The 17,042-nt window shown below is 42.3% G+C and overlaps 1 protein-coding gene across 2 annotated transcripts in view; it reads right to left on the reverse strand.

The window, feature by feature from the left end:
• Positions 1–5,898: 5,898 nt before the first annotated feature.
• CASR (calcium sensing receptor) overlaps positions 5,899–17,042 on the reverse strand; it is a 74,555-nt gene continuing 63,411 nt past the window's right edge. For both annotated transcript variants that reach the window (XM_075197443.1, XM_075197444.1), the window contains exons 5-7: positions 10,717–10,953; positions 9,280–9,403; positions 5,899–7,887 (exon numbers count right to left, since the gene is read on the reverse strand). In XM_075197443.1, the coding sequence (XP_075053544.1) occupies positions 6,479–7,887; positions 9,280–9,403; positions 10,717–10,953 (1,770 nt within the window). In that variant the 3' untranslated portion in view covers positions 5,899–6,478. The remainder of the gene's footprint in view (positions 7,888–9,279; positions 9,404–10,716; positions 10,954–17,042) is intronic.

A 17,042-nucleotide genomic window follows, 5' to 3' on the forward strand; every position in this document is an offset into this window, starting at 1 on the left:
TATATTGGCACTATATAATGATAACTAAGCTAAAGTAACACTAAGGGCTAGATTTACTAAGCTGCGTGTTTGAAAAAGTGGGGATGTTGCCTATAGCAACCAATCAGATTCTAGCTGTCATTTTGTAGAAGGTACTAAATAAATGAAAGCTAGAATCTGATTGGTTGCTATAGGCAACATCCCCACTTTTTCAAACCCGCAGCTTAGTAAATCTAGCCCTAAGACAATAATTCAAATAGACACTTGATGGCGATAGCATGCTGTAATTTCTTGCATATTATGCAAACATATTACCAACTCGTTATAGACAATTAGCAGTTAAAAATCATCACATATTAGGTTATTTAGTATCATATAATAGATGCTTAATAACAATTTAGTGATAAATATACCCTAACAGAGGTCTGCGGCATGACCCTAAATTACCCACTAGATGCTCCAACACCCTAAGTGAGTGGAGTGGAGATTGTACCTGATGTAAAAGCAACTGCAAACAGTTCTAAAATCTGAACTGACTTTGAATAAATAAAACAATTACAACCGGACAGCGACATAAATGTCAGCAAACATGAATATGACAGATCAAGCTGTCTACTGGCTGCAGCATACAGGTAATAGTATAGTAGTAAGCTAATATAATGTTAAATAGGGGAACTAACTGGAGGCAAAATTAAAAATATAATGGGAAATAGTAAGATCCAGTCTAACAGTGGCTGAGTTAGTGTCAGTCCCAATTAGTCCTCCCAGCTCCCTTCTTGAGGATTGCAGAGTTTAAAGGGTAAATCAAGCTATATATAATATCTTTTGTAAAAGATAATAGTGCTGATTCATCCAGACTCACATACTGAGCGCCAGGGGCTGGCTGGGATGTTGAATTGAGTCTTATCCCCTGGGCTAAAATATACCAGACTTCCCCCGCTATGTGCGAATTCAACAAGGAATGTTTGTGCTCTGCTTCACAAGACACTGCGGACACCTATCTGGAATATAAAATCAGTTACAGTTGCTCCTGACTGCAAACCCATGTTATAGCTGCATACACAGCCGTCATCACTAGTAATCAGCACTTAGACTAGACTTGTAGCTGGGGCAAGAGATACAGCCAGGGCCGGATTAAGGGAATGGAGGCCCCTGGGCTAAGGGCGCCTCCATTCCCCCGTGAGGCCCCCATTGTGAGCCACCCGCCGCCCCCGTCCCCCGTGAGGGTCATCATCCAGCTGCCTGCAGAGTAGTTGTACCAGCTTTTTGCCAAGAAGATAACACAAAATGGAGTCTGAAGTGATAGGTTCAGATCAGACCGTCCCGAGGCTGCCCAACAATGTCTGTCACCCATAGAAACCAAACTTAAACAACTCCGACTCCACAAGAGGCCAGACATTGCTGGACCAACTAAACTAAAGCTAGCAGATTCCATGTTGTATTAGGTAATATATATATGTTTGGGTCTAATGTATTTCAGAGAAGAACATTTTTTTTTTAAAGTGGAATTTATCATGTATGTGTCCTCCAATGATGACTGATGAGAAGTAGTCTATGGCTGGATATCTACTGTGAGTCATCCAGAGGTCTACAGAGAACATTCTCCATGTTGGAAGTATAATGCTCATCTCAGAGAGAGTCTTGTGACTACTACCAGAACGGGAAATAGATTTCTTCAACTTCGACAAATGTATATGTTAAAGTTTTCATAACCTGACAGCAGTTAAAATATTTAGTATTGCCCTTGTTCTCTTCACTCTTGGTTATTGTTCCCTGTGAGTTTAGACCCTTAAGATCTGCTTATGATGTCCTCCAGTGAACGCTCACTGAAATTCTGTTTCATTTAAGCCCAACACTTTACCGGTGCAATTAATTTTTGGCTTGTCAGCTGAGACTCTGGATGTCCATTATCTTAGTTAGTCTTTGTAGAGGTGATGTTTCCCTTCATAAGGCATCACTTGGCACTTGCTCCTTGCTGAGGCTACAGGTTATTTTACTCTGACATCTGCTATCTTGACTGACTATTTGGGTTTCAAAGCAGCTTCTCTTTGGCCTCTCAAGAAATCTAGTGGTGCTTGTGAATAAATGTGTGAATATTCTTAGTCTTTTATATAAAGCAGACAATGCAATCAGCACTTGGTTCCACCAAAGAGACCCACTTTACCTGTGAAGGAACTCTGGATCCCAATATGCAATCAGGGCAGGACCAGCAACATGCTGGTGAGGTTCTACAGTCAGGCTGGTGAGAAGACATCACCATATAGTAATGAACCAACCTGCTATATAGATCCATATTGCAATGATCCCTATTTTCAGAGTTTTAGAGTCTTAAAAGCGTTGACTGCTTCCTGGGGGTAACTTAACTTCTAGTTAAGTCTGTTATAGGTACAACATTGGAGCAGAATCCCTTGATGAATAGTTTGCAGTACATTGGAAATCCTAAAATAAAACTTTAGGTTTTGCTGCCAACTTAACTTTTGGAGAAACCATGAATGTAAATTATCTTTAGGAATGTATAAGTCTCTCTGAGCTGGAGGACTAAGTGACCATCATTTCTATGTTTATATAGTGACAAGAAAATGGTCATAATATCATAGAGGTAAACTTCCATAAATGTCTATAGGAGTTCTCTAAAAATGTAACGTATGAAGTCCTGGCAGACAGCTCGCCCTGGGGTCTGACTGGCATCACCAGCTGCCCGAAATCCAGTCTCTGGTATTGAAACTTGTTTTCCATACTTCAACTTTATGATGCAGAGCAAATTCCAATTCTACCGGAGATCTAACTTGGCAAGATACAATAGCTTCTTCGATTTGACTAAACACATCTGAGCTTAAAGATCTTTATTAACGGTGAGTTATCAATAATATTGTATACAAGCCAGTGAAATACCATCTTTTTTTTTTTGCTCATAAAGTCTAATTAACCTTCATTCTAAGTACCCATGTAGATACTTCATTCATTACCTGAGAAGCACATCCTCGCAGTGGAGACAAATCTTCTCTTTCGGCGTCTGTCTACTTTACTGACCAACTGTATATAAGAATCCAAAGAGTCGGCCGTTGATTAACGAGTCCCAGAGCCTATAATGGCTTCATACAGCCCAATTCAGAACTCACTGGGAGCTTACGGAACAGGGGCGGCTGAACTCGGAATAATACTCATATTGTAAGTTAATCTTAACACGGCGACATAGACACAAGAGGAGCCAACTATGATGTAGATGACAGAATTTTGAGCAAGATGAGGAGCTGAAGATTGCACAGGCAGATGAGAAAAGTGGAGGTTGCTAGTACTGAGTAGATCATTGGCTCCTTGTTTTTGGTGGAACAGTGCACGAACAAACAATATTCCCTTCTGCTTAGCAAGATCAGTGACCTAGATAAATTGGTGGAGATGGTCTTCACATTCAAGGACATTCTCTGCTGTGCAGAGGAGCTCACGGCCTCTCGCATCCAGAGTAGGGGTACACTTTTATATGCAAGGGGCTGAGCCAAACATACACTGGTGCAAAAGTCAGCATTTTGTGTTGCGCTATATTTGTGCTTCATACATTGCATCCAGTAATTGCCATAATTGTAAAGTGTATGTTTGAGACAGAACATTTCCTGGATTTTTAAGGGGTGACTCCTCTGCCCAGCTACTCAGAGCTCAATACAACCACAGGAACCCTGGTTTCCACTACTCTCGACGAGAAGTATTGTCCCAAGGCAATATGTCTGTGCTTGTGGTATTCCAGGTAATGAATTGTTTGCTGGTGAGCCGTAGGAGGAGTCTCTAGAGGGCCGGACAATATTCAGGTCTACGCTTTCACGGGTCATCTGGGCCATACAGACGGCTATCCTTACACACCGGAAAATGTCACAGACTGATCACACCCTGCCGTTTCGAGGCTTTCAGATGTCTAATGGCTTTAAGGAAGGGTTGTAACTTGAAGGACTTGTTGGTTCAGACTCTTCACTAAAAAACCCTCCACTTGGCTACCGCCACCTAAAACTCGATGCCATATCTGTGCTGCAGTCTGTTGACACCCCGGTACATTTGCACCCTAAAATTCTGGCACAAGAACTACGTGACACGTGATTCAGACCATATCCTATATTGTCCGTGTGGATTATATTATGATGGAAAGACTATTACTACATTCAAGTAAAGGATGATGAAACCTAAACTCTCTATTAGATGGCCCTGCTTCTTCCATGCCCCGGTGCCTATAACTTGGTCACTATTGGGGGCAGTGGATTAGTTGTCTTCACTGCTCGCTTAGTTTGGTGTTGATGCTCACTTCTAATTTCTCCCACATATATGACACCTATAACTGCATTCCCGGTCCTGTAGTTCAGATCATTCTATGCCTCTATATGTGCGGATATTCTGTCTCTGGTCATCTATAGATCTTCTTGACCTATATAAAAGCCCTCGGCTCAGTCTCGTGTCTTTATCTGGTTATGGAACTCTTCATTGACAAGTAGGAAATTGGGAAGGTCATATTGTATCTGTTCGTAAGGAATAGACTACGTTTAGTTCACCCAGACTCTCCAGCCAGAACTGTCTGTCACATTAATCATGTTTTGTGTCATTAGTAGGTGCGTTACATTGTGTCTATATACACATGAAAGGGTACAATCGTCCCACTGTATATTAAGTCATATCTTTGAATTCTCTGCATATTATGTACCATAAGAACTCCTGATTTTCTGTTACTATCATTTTTTAAGGTTGTATAATGCTTTTTTTGGTTTAGAGATTCTGCAAGTTTGTTTTTGAAGTTAGCTGTGAGCACCAAATTTTAGGATTGTCTCTCTGAAACATTAAGATCAATACTCTGAGACTTCCTGACATGTATATATATTATATATATATATATATAGCAGAATTCTGTATGAAAGGTCACGCTATGAATATGTTTTGTTTGCCTCTTCCCCCTGTCTCATGTATGTATTGTGGTATACGGAAATCACCAGAAGAGCTATACAGTAATCTAAGCATAATATAAAGTCTGTTGCTTAAATTCCTTTTCTTTATTTTCACTAAAGCTCATATAGGAAAGTGTAAGGTGCCTATTTCTGAGCAAATGTTTATGGGGAAATACATGGATTTGCGGGCTCAGGTGGGGGCATCAGATGGATGATTTGGGCACATCAGGGGCGCTCAGTGTCGCAGGCTGGCAGGTGCATGATGAATGTGCAGCCACATCAAAAATCCAGATTTCACTTTGCTCAATGAGACTGAGAGGAACTTGCATATTGAGTGGGGTGTTGGAGGGATAGAGGGACATTTTCCTTCCTGTAAAAGTTTTATCGTCTGATTGTAGGAGCTGGGAGGATCGTGTACGTTCCTCACTATGCGAGGATTAGGCAGACAAGTTTTGCATTGAAGTAGAAAACCGAGATTTAATTTTGCAATATGAGATTACCTAAATAAACTAGGGGAAGATGGAGCACTTAGATAGGCGTTCCCCATTGATTCCCCACGTTGATGAGTTTTTTTTAATGTTTCCACCAATCTGCAAATGTGGGTGTAAATTAATTGATTGGGGTGTTTCTAAAGACCAGGAATTTGGCTGCACCATGAAATGCACTTACAGAGAGGCTATATCAGGCGTACGTAACCCATTCATTGCAGCATATGTTATTCTGGTCAGCAAGTGAAGGAGAGGTCTCGTTATAACAATGAAAATAGATAAATGACCAGACTACACTCCCTGCAGGCAATATGCAAATAAGTCACTCCAAAGGAGAACAGACTTCTGGGTAATGACATGTACATGGCAATCCTTTGGTACATGGCATTACACTGGAGTCTATTCTCTTGTTGGAGTGGCTTATTGCAGGATGACATACAAACCAATAGAGTAGGAAACACCTAAATGGTCAAAATATTCATAGACAGTATATATGTGAAAAAGTGCATATGAAATTGTGTTCTACATGTAAATTTATTTAAAATTTTCAGTATCATCAGTGCAGACAGGCCACCAACGCCTTCCTCCCTCTTCTCCAGACTCGAGAGCACAAGAACAGGCTATAACGTAGCAGTAATTCACAGGTCTAAACACAGACGCACATATATATATATATATATATATATATATATATATATATATATATACACATATATAATTTTATATTCAACAATTATTACAGGGCAACATTTCACCTACAATGGATTCATTGCTTATACAAGAATTCTGGGTATATCGTACATTGAACAGGAAAACTGCAGTAGGGAGTATATGTGAGTTTATCCAACACAAAAGACAATGTATGTAATCCTATACGTTCCATCACTCATTTAACATTAATACACAGACGGAGAGAGAAGTCTCCAATAATGTTGGTGTATGTACCTTCTAAGGTTCCACCAATGTTTTGAAGAACTGTCCTTCATCTTCCAGAAGAAAGAAGTCTTTGTTCAAATCTGATCATCTTTAGGTCTCTTACAATATACTATAGTATATTCCTTTCTCTGACAATGAAAACCAATAGAGCCAGAGTTATTAAGAGTTAATCATGTTTTCTGTGATAACTCCATCAATGTCGTTACTCAAATTCTCCACCTGAGTTGAAGGGACCTCCATACTTTGGTTACCCGGGTTGACTTGGCTGACGTACTCTTGCGATTGTGACTCGTCGATGTTGGAGGCTGTCCTGAAGCTTGACTCGCTTCCTCCTTCACTGTTTTGGAGTGGGATCAAAGCCCCGTGCCTCATCAAGCTGTCGTCGCTGTTCTTCCCCTCCAGCAAGTGCTTGGGTTTCATGCCCTTGTTGGACACAGAATTTCTCGAGGGTTCATCAAAGCTCAGCGACATGGTGACCGTGCCACTGCCAAAGCTCACCTTCTGCTTGCAATGTCTGGCTCGCTCAGCTGCAGAGAAGTGTTCATCGTGGTTGCTCTTGCTGCTGATTGAAGATGATGGAGTGGAACCTGTTGACCCTCCCAAACTATTGGACCTTTTGTGGGACACGTTGCTACGTCTCAGTGTAGCCCTGGCTGCTACCTTAAAGGCATGAGCCACCGTGCTGCAGCGGACCTCTTCTATGGTGTTCCTGGAGGGTTTGAACAAGATGATGTAGACCTTGTTAAAGAAAATGCAAGCCAGCAAGCCAAAACTGGAGGCCAGGATAGCAATGACCTCAACAGCAGACACGTATTTCCCGTAGGTGCTTACATAAGCCGGGATGAAGGAAATCCAAACGATGAAAAATATGAGCATGCTGAAGGTGATAAATTTGGCTTCATTGAAGTTTTCTGGCAGTTTCCGGGCCTTGAAAGCAAAGAAAAAGCAGACAGCTGCCAGTAGACAGGTGTAGCCAATCAAGAACCCAAGAGCCATCAATGATCCCTCGTTACATATGACAAAAATGATCTCGTCTTCGTGATTTTTAGCACTCTTGGGGGGTGCCGTGTAAAGCCAAATGATACAGGTCACAATCTGTACAAAGGTGCAAAGGAACACAAGGAGAAACTGGAGGTTCACCCCCCACCACTTCCTCTGGAAGCTTGTGGGGATCTTGGCTTCAAACACAAGAAGAATACGATTGGTCTTCACCAAAATGCAGGAAATGCACAGAACAAAGCTAATGCCAAAGGCCGGTTGCCGTAATCGGCACGTCCAGTCCTCAGGTTCTCCGATGAAAAACAAGGAACTGGAGAAGCAACACAACAGAGAGAAGAGGAGGAGGTACGACAGCTCTCGATTGGTGGCCTTGACAATGGGCGTGTTGCGGAATTTTATGAAAACGCTGAGGACGAAGGACGTTAGACATATTCCCAAGATGGCGAACATTGTGAGGGCTATCCCGAAAGGTTCTGTCCAGGAGAGGAACTCAATCTCTTTGGCGATACAGGATGTGTGGTTTTCGTTGGACCAATAATCGGTTGCACATTTCTCGCAGGCACTTGCATCTGTGTGATAAGTAGGACAAGGGGAACAGTTAATATTTGACATTACTTATCTTAACTAAGGATTTTGGTAGTGTAAACTTTACTTTTAGGGGATCACTGCCTGCAGAGATACATTTTAAGAAATATCGCAAAGCATAGAAAGCAAGAACATGTCACAAATTTATAAAAATCTCAAGTTTAGAAAAAATAACTTACAAACAATATAAAAGTAATTATTGATGATGATAATAATAATAATTATAATAATAATATTTAACATTTTCCTTCTGATATTTTCTTGTTACTAATTTGTACCTGTGCTCCGAATCTTTCACTTGTTTTATGTTATTGTTTGTAAAAAAAAAAAATATACATCAATACGAAACAAGGATTGTAATATATTGTTATAATATTTATGATCATATATATTATTATCACAGGACATGAAAGAAAGCGATGGTCTTGGACTATAAATAAATATATTGGACCTCCTTTATGACAAGCCACTGGCCGTGGCGGAGTACAAACCTCTCTTTAGAGTAGACCTCTGACCCCGCTCCATAGCACACATGGGGTTATATTTACTAAACTGCGGGGTTGAAAAAGTGGAGATGTTGCCTATCTGTCATTTTGTAGAATGTACTACATAAATGAAAACTAGAATCTGGTTGGTTGCTATTGGCAATATCTCCACTTTTTCAAACCCTCACTTTAGTAAATATACCCCCAGTGTTTAAAATTGTAATTATTTGTTTTTAGTGGGTAAAAGCACTTTTAAAAAGCATCCAAAATAATGTGCCCATGTCTTTTATGTGTTCTGTAACGTGTTAATTGGACATTTGCTTACGCAAAATTATGTACATTGGAAATGTAACCAATAATAATAGCTGTCACTTTGGTTGCCATGGGTTACAGCACAATCCTGCTATTTGCATCACATTATTAAATAAGCTGCAATGTGATTTTTTTTCTATGCACTGTTATCCGGTTTTTATATATTAAACACACATTAAAAGATGTGAGTGAGCCTAAACTGTGTTATAAGTTTCTCATTTAACAACAAGTGATGCTAACCACACATGTTGCAATCTGATTTATATTTGATTGTATTTGATCAATCAATCTAAATCCTATCCAACTGATTTTGACCGGGCAGGAGGAAGGAACTGATGGATAATGATGGGCACGTGTATTTAATTCTTATACCCGATTGCCAGACAACCAGATCTGCTCAGTCTAACCTGACACTGCATTGGTTGTCAATTCTGGCTATTTTGATTGGACATAACAACCAGATTTCCACATGTGCCAGCGACTTTGTTCTCTAATTGCATTAATCAAGGTCACATCAAATAAACACAAATGCAATACGGCCTTAAAGTTCAGCAAATTGTTCCATAAATTGCTGTTTACCAGTCTCATCGGAGTACTCCCCATCTGGACAGGCCTCACACATAAAACAGCAAGTCGGCTCCCCCTCTATAATCCCCTTTCTGGTGCCCTCCTGGCAGATCCGGCTGCAGTTGGAGAAAGGAACCTGATGGAGGTAAAGAGATCTTCGGTTATCAGTAATCTTCTACAGAACGTGTTTTATATTAATCCAAGGATGACAGCTACTAACATGCATAATATATAATGACTGTTATACAATATTAGGTTAGGTCATTCAGCCGTGATCTGGGGACACTCCAGCAGGGGGTGCTCTACACACAATAAGCTGACTGATTAGTCTTTCTGTACCATCAGCCCGCACTATCTATGTTGCCCTCTGCATGTTCCTGAAAACTGCAGCCAATCAGGGATCAAATGTTGGATTAATGGTGTAATATATTGTTCTGATTCAGGTCTCTGGAGACTTTTAGAAACAAAGACAATATAGGAATGGCCCTCACATATTATACATTTACAGCGGGTCATTATGATCTTGTACATAAAACAGAGCTGTTAATGGCCATGATTTTTTCAGTAAATCTGGTTCCAATATGGGGGGTGAGAGGTCTATGCAGACAATTCTTTAGTAAGAAATCCCGTATAAGCTGGATCTAATAGTAGCAAACATGTCTGTAAATATAGGTTTTCCTGTCTGTATTTATGGTGAGAGCAGGGAACTGGGCATCATGAATTAAAGTTAAGCCCGGCTGGCATCTCTTTCAGCTGGGAAAGTATCTCTGATTATATACTAGTACATGGGGGAATCCTAGAATCTGTGAAGGTTTTGTCACCTGGAAGCACCCTAAGAAGTTGTACGACCGCTGGCTAAACACTTTGCAGATTACCTCCACTAGATGGCGGTCATGTTGTGCTGGTCAGCTGTAGGTCAACTTTCGCCCAAAAAGACAATCATAGGTGAACAGGGTTGGGTCAGAGATTTAAGTGAGTTGCCCTTTATTCCTGAAAAATGGGAGCTCTTTGTTCTACCCTGAGATTCAGCAAAACTTCCCAGAACCCTTCCCTGGAAGGTGCCTGCTGCAAGCAGACAACTTGGGGTGGGGGGGGGGGGGGGGGGAGCATAGTGGCTGCCCTCCGATAAACAGATACCCAATCCAGTGGGGAAGTCTTATTTGAAACCAGCTCCACCAGGTCCACACCTTCGTGGAAACCAGGTTGGGCTTAAAAGGGAAATTCAACTGTCAACTGGATGCTCTACTGAGGGGCTGAACGTGTCACTGATCAAGCCTTGTTACATTGTGTACCTGCAAAAAGTAGTAGGACATCTGGCTTGATCCCTGCTCAATTGGCAGGAGAGTGAACAGTGTGGTTCCGTGGCTGGGACACATCCATATATAATATACTATGTGGAGAAGACAGGTCCACCTTATATACACAAATATATTCTATATAGTTTCCCACCTCTCTGGAGAATCCACTCCACAAGATCTTGCTCTCGTTGATGTACAGTTGGTCGCCCTTCTTGGCGTAGACATTGTAGTGTCCGATGTCTTCAAACACAACTTCGTCCGAGCCGTCCTCTTTCGACAGGTGCCAGTTAATAATGGTGTAATTCCCTACCAGGTCCCCAAAGTCATTGAAGTCCACCTGCTCCCCCATGTTATTGGTGAAATTGAGGTGCCGCAGATGTTTCAGGACCTATAAAATACAGAAATATTTGATGAAATGATATGTCACATGATGCATACAATATACCTTGTTGTTTTCATAAGGCTTTATTTTTTTCCAGAAAATACCATTAGTTTACTTATACCTCCTGACGTGGCAAAATGGAAATGACATCAAAATGAGTTAAAAAAATGTGTGTGTTTTTGTTTATAAACACCACCAGTCATTTATTTGTGCTTTGGCATCAATCCACCTTTCCAAAGCAGCAAAAAATCAGAATAATAATAAAATCTATACTTGAAAGTGATAATGCTTTTTTTTTTTTTTCTAGTTTGTACAGTCTTGAATGAAATGCATAAAATGTGTATAAATAATATGGGCAGGCCATTTTTGAAAATAGAAAATCTACCACATGAAATGAGGGTAACTCTGAGTTTACATGACGAAAGGAGGTGAAGATTTGGGCATTATAAACCCTCATCGCTGGAAAGCGGGGGCTCCCCTCGTTCAAATGAGGGTACACTTAATTTTTTTCTATGCCTTTCTCCTCAATCCCTGGATTTTTTTCTGTAGTATAGAAGTAGTTACCTGATGATCACACATGAACACTAGACAATAAGTTCCCAGGGGCCACATAGTTTGAAAGAGGAGATTAACTTTTTAAACTAAGTGACCCCTGAGACTATATATAGGTCATAGTTGCCTACTCTGCCGGAATGTCCGGGAGACTCCCGAATTTCTGGGAGTCTCCCTGGACTCCCGGGAGGGCAGGCGATTCTCCCTGATCCTGGCCGGCTGTGTAAACTAAACGGAGGGGGTGGGGCCTAGTGACGTCAGGGATGCACAATCGTGGCCCCGCCCCTTGTTTTTATTTGTCCAGAGTAGTGATGTCCATTTTGGGGTCAGGGCTAATGGCGCTATCCTTTGAGCCCTACGCTCACTCACCCACCTGCACCCCGGACCTCCCGGGAATCATCTTGCCCACGTTGGCCAGTATGATATAGGTGCCTCCACCCTTGTCTGCACTATAGGTGTTTTGCTGTAGTTTGGAGGTGAGCTCTGGGGCGCTCAGTGATGTCATCACGCACTGGCGGTTTTCTGCTGTCCCTAACTTCCAGGCTAGTCCCAGATTTTGATGATTGTTCCCAGGAAATGTCCCCGTTTTTCAAAATTATCAAACTGCACAATAAAAGTCCTGATTTTCAACATTTTAGATGCAAATCTTTTCTTATTAACTAGGACATAGACATTAACATTTATAGGAAAAAAGAGGATTTAAAATGTCAAAAAGTGCACTATTATTACATCAATACACATGACATGATGGAGGTTGTAGTCCTCTGAGGTCGGCAGAATCAGCATCTCGTGTTACCTGCGAGGACACAAAGGGCCCGTGGTACCCACAGAGATTGTAGACATGTTGGCATCTATGCAGGTTACACTATAAGATATTTACAGTACATAAGGTCATTGGATTTCTTGAACACAAAATACAATTAGTCTATTTAAATAAACCGCGGTACAAAGAGCTTGCACTCTAAGCACTTTCAGGTCACATAAATCCATATTATTACAAGCAGGCAGAATATTGATTCGGGGAGACGTCCATTACTGGAAGCCGGAAGATCTGTGCATTGTGTTATTGTCTGTCTGACATCAATACGGCTCTAAGTTTAGAATCACGTACGGTATTAAATAGAGGTAGAGGAAAGAGATCTATCTAATTACAGCCAGCAGAACCAACTACAAGACAAAGATCACCCCCACCACATCACCATTTATTTATATAGCGCCACTAACTCCACAGCGCTGTACAGAGAGCTCACATCAGTCCCTGCCCCATTGGGGCTTACAGTCTAAATAACCTAACATACACACACACACACACACACACACACACAGACCGAGAGAGACAAAGGGCAATTTGATAGCAGCCAATTAAACTACCAGTATGTTTTTGGAGTGTGGGAGGAAACCGGAGCACCTGGAGGAAACCCAGGCAAATACAGGGAGAACATACAAACTCCACACAGATAAGGCGATGGTCAGGAATCGAACTCATGACTCCTTTTACTATACCTCTAGTATGTACGTGACATGTTGTGCCAGCATATAAGCAGTGGCATAAATACGTTATACATGCCAACCTTTAGTTACTCCCAGAGGAGGTCAGAGGGTAATAGCGGGAGGCGGTGTAGTGACGTGATCACCTCACTGTGGCTCCACCGGCTGCCGTGCATCACGCAGCGGTGCCATGATGGCGCGAACTGCGCCATTAAACCTCGTCTCCATTATCTGGAGAGTGTCTGCTCCTCAGCGAGTCCGGGAGGACTTACCAAAATTCAGGTGGTTCCCGGATATTTTGGGAAAGTAGGAAAATATGAAATATATACATTAGAAACTTATACAATATACTATATGCCCCTGTGCTACCTGGTAGATGCTACATGTAAGGTCTATGTGGAACTACATTTCCCATCATGCACTGTTCCCTGATCTTGGTTATAAAGTCATTATTGCTATATAACAATATGTAATGACAGCTGCATCCGTTATACAGAACAGGAGAAAATGTATTGAGCAGTTTGAGGAATTTGGCTCCATTATGACCAGGACTATGTGTATTCTACCTAAACTCTTCCCATATTTCATTTCCTGCAATTAATACACATCCATATAGTTGTCTAATATTTAATCAACAGTGCGGAGAGCGTAGGACGAAACAGTGCGGAGAGCGTGGAATGAAACAGTGCGGAGAGCGTAGGACGAAACAGTGCGGAGAGCGTAGAACGAAACAGAGCAGAAAGCGTTGGACGAAACAGTGCGGAGAACGTAGAACGAAACAGAGCAGAAAGCGTTGGACGAAACAGTGCGGAGAGCGTAGAACGAAACAGAGCAGAAAGCGTTGGACGAAACAGTACGGAGAGCGTAGGACGAAACAGTGCGGAGAGCGTAGGACGAAACAGTGCGGAGAGCGTAGAACGAAACAGTGCAGAAAGCGTTGGACGAAACAAAACACGACATATTATTATTATTATTATTATTATCATTTATTTGTTAGGCGCCACAAGGTTTCCGCAGCGCCGCACATAGTACAAACAGTAGACTATACAGGGTATAACAGTACAGAACAATAAACAAAAGTACCAATACTTCAGAAACTCCAGGCAGGCAGATGCAATAGACACGGAGCAGAAGAACGGGTAAGACAGGAGGGGAGGGGGCCCTGCTCATGTAAGCTTACATCCTAAGGGAGTGTTAAACAGACCAGGCACAAGAGGAGCCAGTTGAGGGAATGGGAGAGAGGGGAGAGTGAGCGGAGGAGATGGGGGTTAAGTGGATGTTTGGTAGGCTTTGAGGAAGAGGTGAGTTTTGAGTGCACGTTTGAAGGAGCACAGTAGGAGAGAGGCGGATGGAGCGAGGGAGGTCATTCCAGTGAAGGGGGCTGCACGGGAAAAGTCCTGGATTCTGGAATGGGAAGAGGTGATCAGAGTGGAGGAGAGGCGGTGGTAATTGGCCAAACGCAGGCAGCGGGTGGGAGTGTGAATGGAGAGGAGGTTAGAGATGTAAGGGGCAGTAGAGTGGGAGAGAGCCTTGTAAGTGGTGGTGAGGAGTTTGAAAAGAATTCTGTAGGGGAAGGGGAACCAGTGTAGGGCGAGGCAGAGAGGGGAGGCAGAGGAGGAGCGGCGCGAGAGGTAGATGAGTCTTGCGGCCGCATTAAGTATAGAGTGGAGGGGGGAGAGACGGGAGTGGGGGAGGCCGGTGAGGAGGAGGTTGCAGTAATCCAGGCGGGAGATGATGAGTGTGTGTATGATGGTTTTGGTGGCCTCCTGAGAGAGAAAGGGACAGATGCGGGTGATGTTGCGTAGTTGGAAGCGACAGGCTTTGGCAAGAGAATGAATGTGGGGGGCAAAAGAGAGAGAGGAGTCAAGGGTGACACCCAAGCAGCGGAGTTGGGTGACAGAGGAGATGGTGGTGTTGTTAACGACAATGGAGAGGTCATGGTGGGATGGGAGGCTGGGAGGAGGAAAGACAATGAGTTCAGTTTTAGACATATAGGACATTCAATACAATAAACAAAGTGCAGAAAAAAATGTAAACTCAGCTAAGAACAGACACACAGGGCATGGAGGTGACTCAATCCCAGGACACTTAGAAACTGAGGTGGAGAATGAACTAAAGCAGCTGAACCTGTGCCCAGGAGTGTGGGCAGAACTACCAGGATCAGAGCCAGTGATAGGGACGTGAGGCCAAGGGTACGGGCCTAGTGACCAGGGGCAGAATGAAGCTGGGGCGCTGAAGGTAAAGGTAACTCATTTTACAACCTTTAGGTTACAAGGAGATCTGATCTGGACTAACCTAGCATAGAACTAGCTACAAATCCATTTACAGTCCCTAAATCAGTCCCAGAACAAACAGATATCTACAGAATATATATATATATATATATATATATATATATATATATATATATATATATATATATATATATATATATATATATATGACCATACAATCATCATTGTAATGTAATAATGTAATGAGAACTAGCTCAGACCCATCCATACATTAATAAATAATAATAATACACATATGATATATATGAATTCTAACCTGGGACACTGTAATTCCAGATTGTACAACTACTACAAATGTTAATGGTGGGCATCTCTGAGTACTGCATGGGCACAGCAGAGGTGACTGGGGGGCATTCCTGGCAGCGTACAGATATCAATTCATGTAGTAAGATGATTAAAATAAGATAATGGGGGGGTGTATTTTTAAGGGGGGCACACGACCACATCCACTCTGTAAATGGATATTTGCAGCAGCTCTGACAGATGTAACTTGGGTCCTCTGCTATATACACATCGCTAGGTGCACTCTGTCCAGGGTAAAACAAAGCTTGAACTGCACACAAGTGGCGGAGTCGTTGTTCCCCGACGCTGGTGATTAGTTTACGGCGCACACAGGATAAACCGAGCAGCATTTTAGGAGACAACTGATAAGTTTACATCTAAAGCTCTGCTGCTACTAAAGAGGTCAGAGGGTGGGTGTGAGATTGATAGGACTGCGCAGTCTACCACCATCCAGCTGTCAGGAGCGACCAGTAAGCTCTGCCCTTTATGTATGTTGGGGGGACCATATAGGACACATGTACAGAACCTCAGTGTTCTCTGCACTGCACAATATGCTTCATTAATACCCCTCTGGTCCTTTCTGTGTCTTACATTTTAGTAATAATATATTATAAATTTGTGTTATATTCTTATTCCCTCACTTTTATCAGTGTTTTATAAGCATAGGCAAACCAAGGGGGTTTTTTCTGGTACCTGGAAACCCCCCTCCAAGCCTGGGGCACTGTATCATTGAGGTGGCTGGACCCTGCTTCACACGGCTTTGCTTGAAAAGGGAGAACTGCGTGCCCCTAACAGTAGTGCACGCAGCATTGCCCATGTATATTATAGGGATAGGAAGAGTTGGAGAGCAGCCAATCACTGTCTAATAGTATAGCCACGCCCCCATGCATGCTGGTCACGCCCACTGGTGGCCTGGTGTGGAAACCCCCTCTACAAATCCTGCGTTTGCCCCTGATAAGTTCATATATATTAAAGACTAGTATTTAAAATGCAAAAAACGACATCATAATGAAACCATGAACTGACTTACAGGGCTCAGCAGCAAAGGATTCCTGGGTATTATTCTGACATGTTGCCAACTGCTATTATTACTGAAGTTATTATTATTATTATTATTATTATTATCATTATTATCACAGATGTTATATAGAGAAGATACATCTTCACTGCACAAATCACAGAACGGTAACTTTTCAAAGTGCAAAACAGGGGCGAGTGCCGGGCGTCACTGCTTGTCCTCTGTGCGCTCACAGCCGTTCACCCGCATGGCGGTTCTGAGAACTGTCACGTAATATAAATTAATGAGCGATGTAATAATTAGTAGCTCCTACAATCTGAACATATGTTTGGGCTGCTCTGGGTGTCAAGGAATCTGTGGCTGCATCATGCCCCCTCCACATTAACCACTTAACCTCCCCTCCGAGTAGAGAGTCAGAAATTGGGAACTATGGTAATGACACATGACAGTGATAATGTATC

The sequence above is a fragment of the Mixophyes fleayi genome, chromosome 2 (assembly GCF_038048845.1).
Source record: "Mixophyes fleayi isolate aMixFle1 chromosome 2, aMixFle1.hap1, whole genome shotgun sequence".
In the NCBI taxonomy this organism is placed as follows: Eukaryota; Metazoa; Chordata; class Amphibia; order Anura; family Limnodynastidae; genus Mixophyes; species Mixophyes fleayi.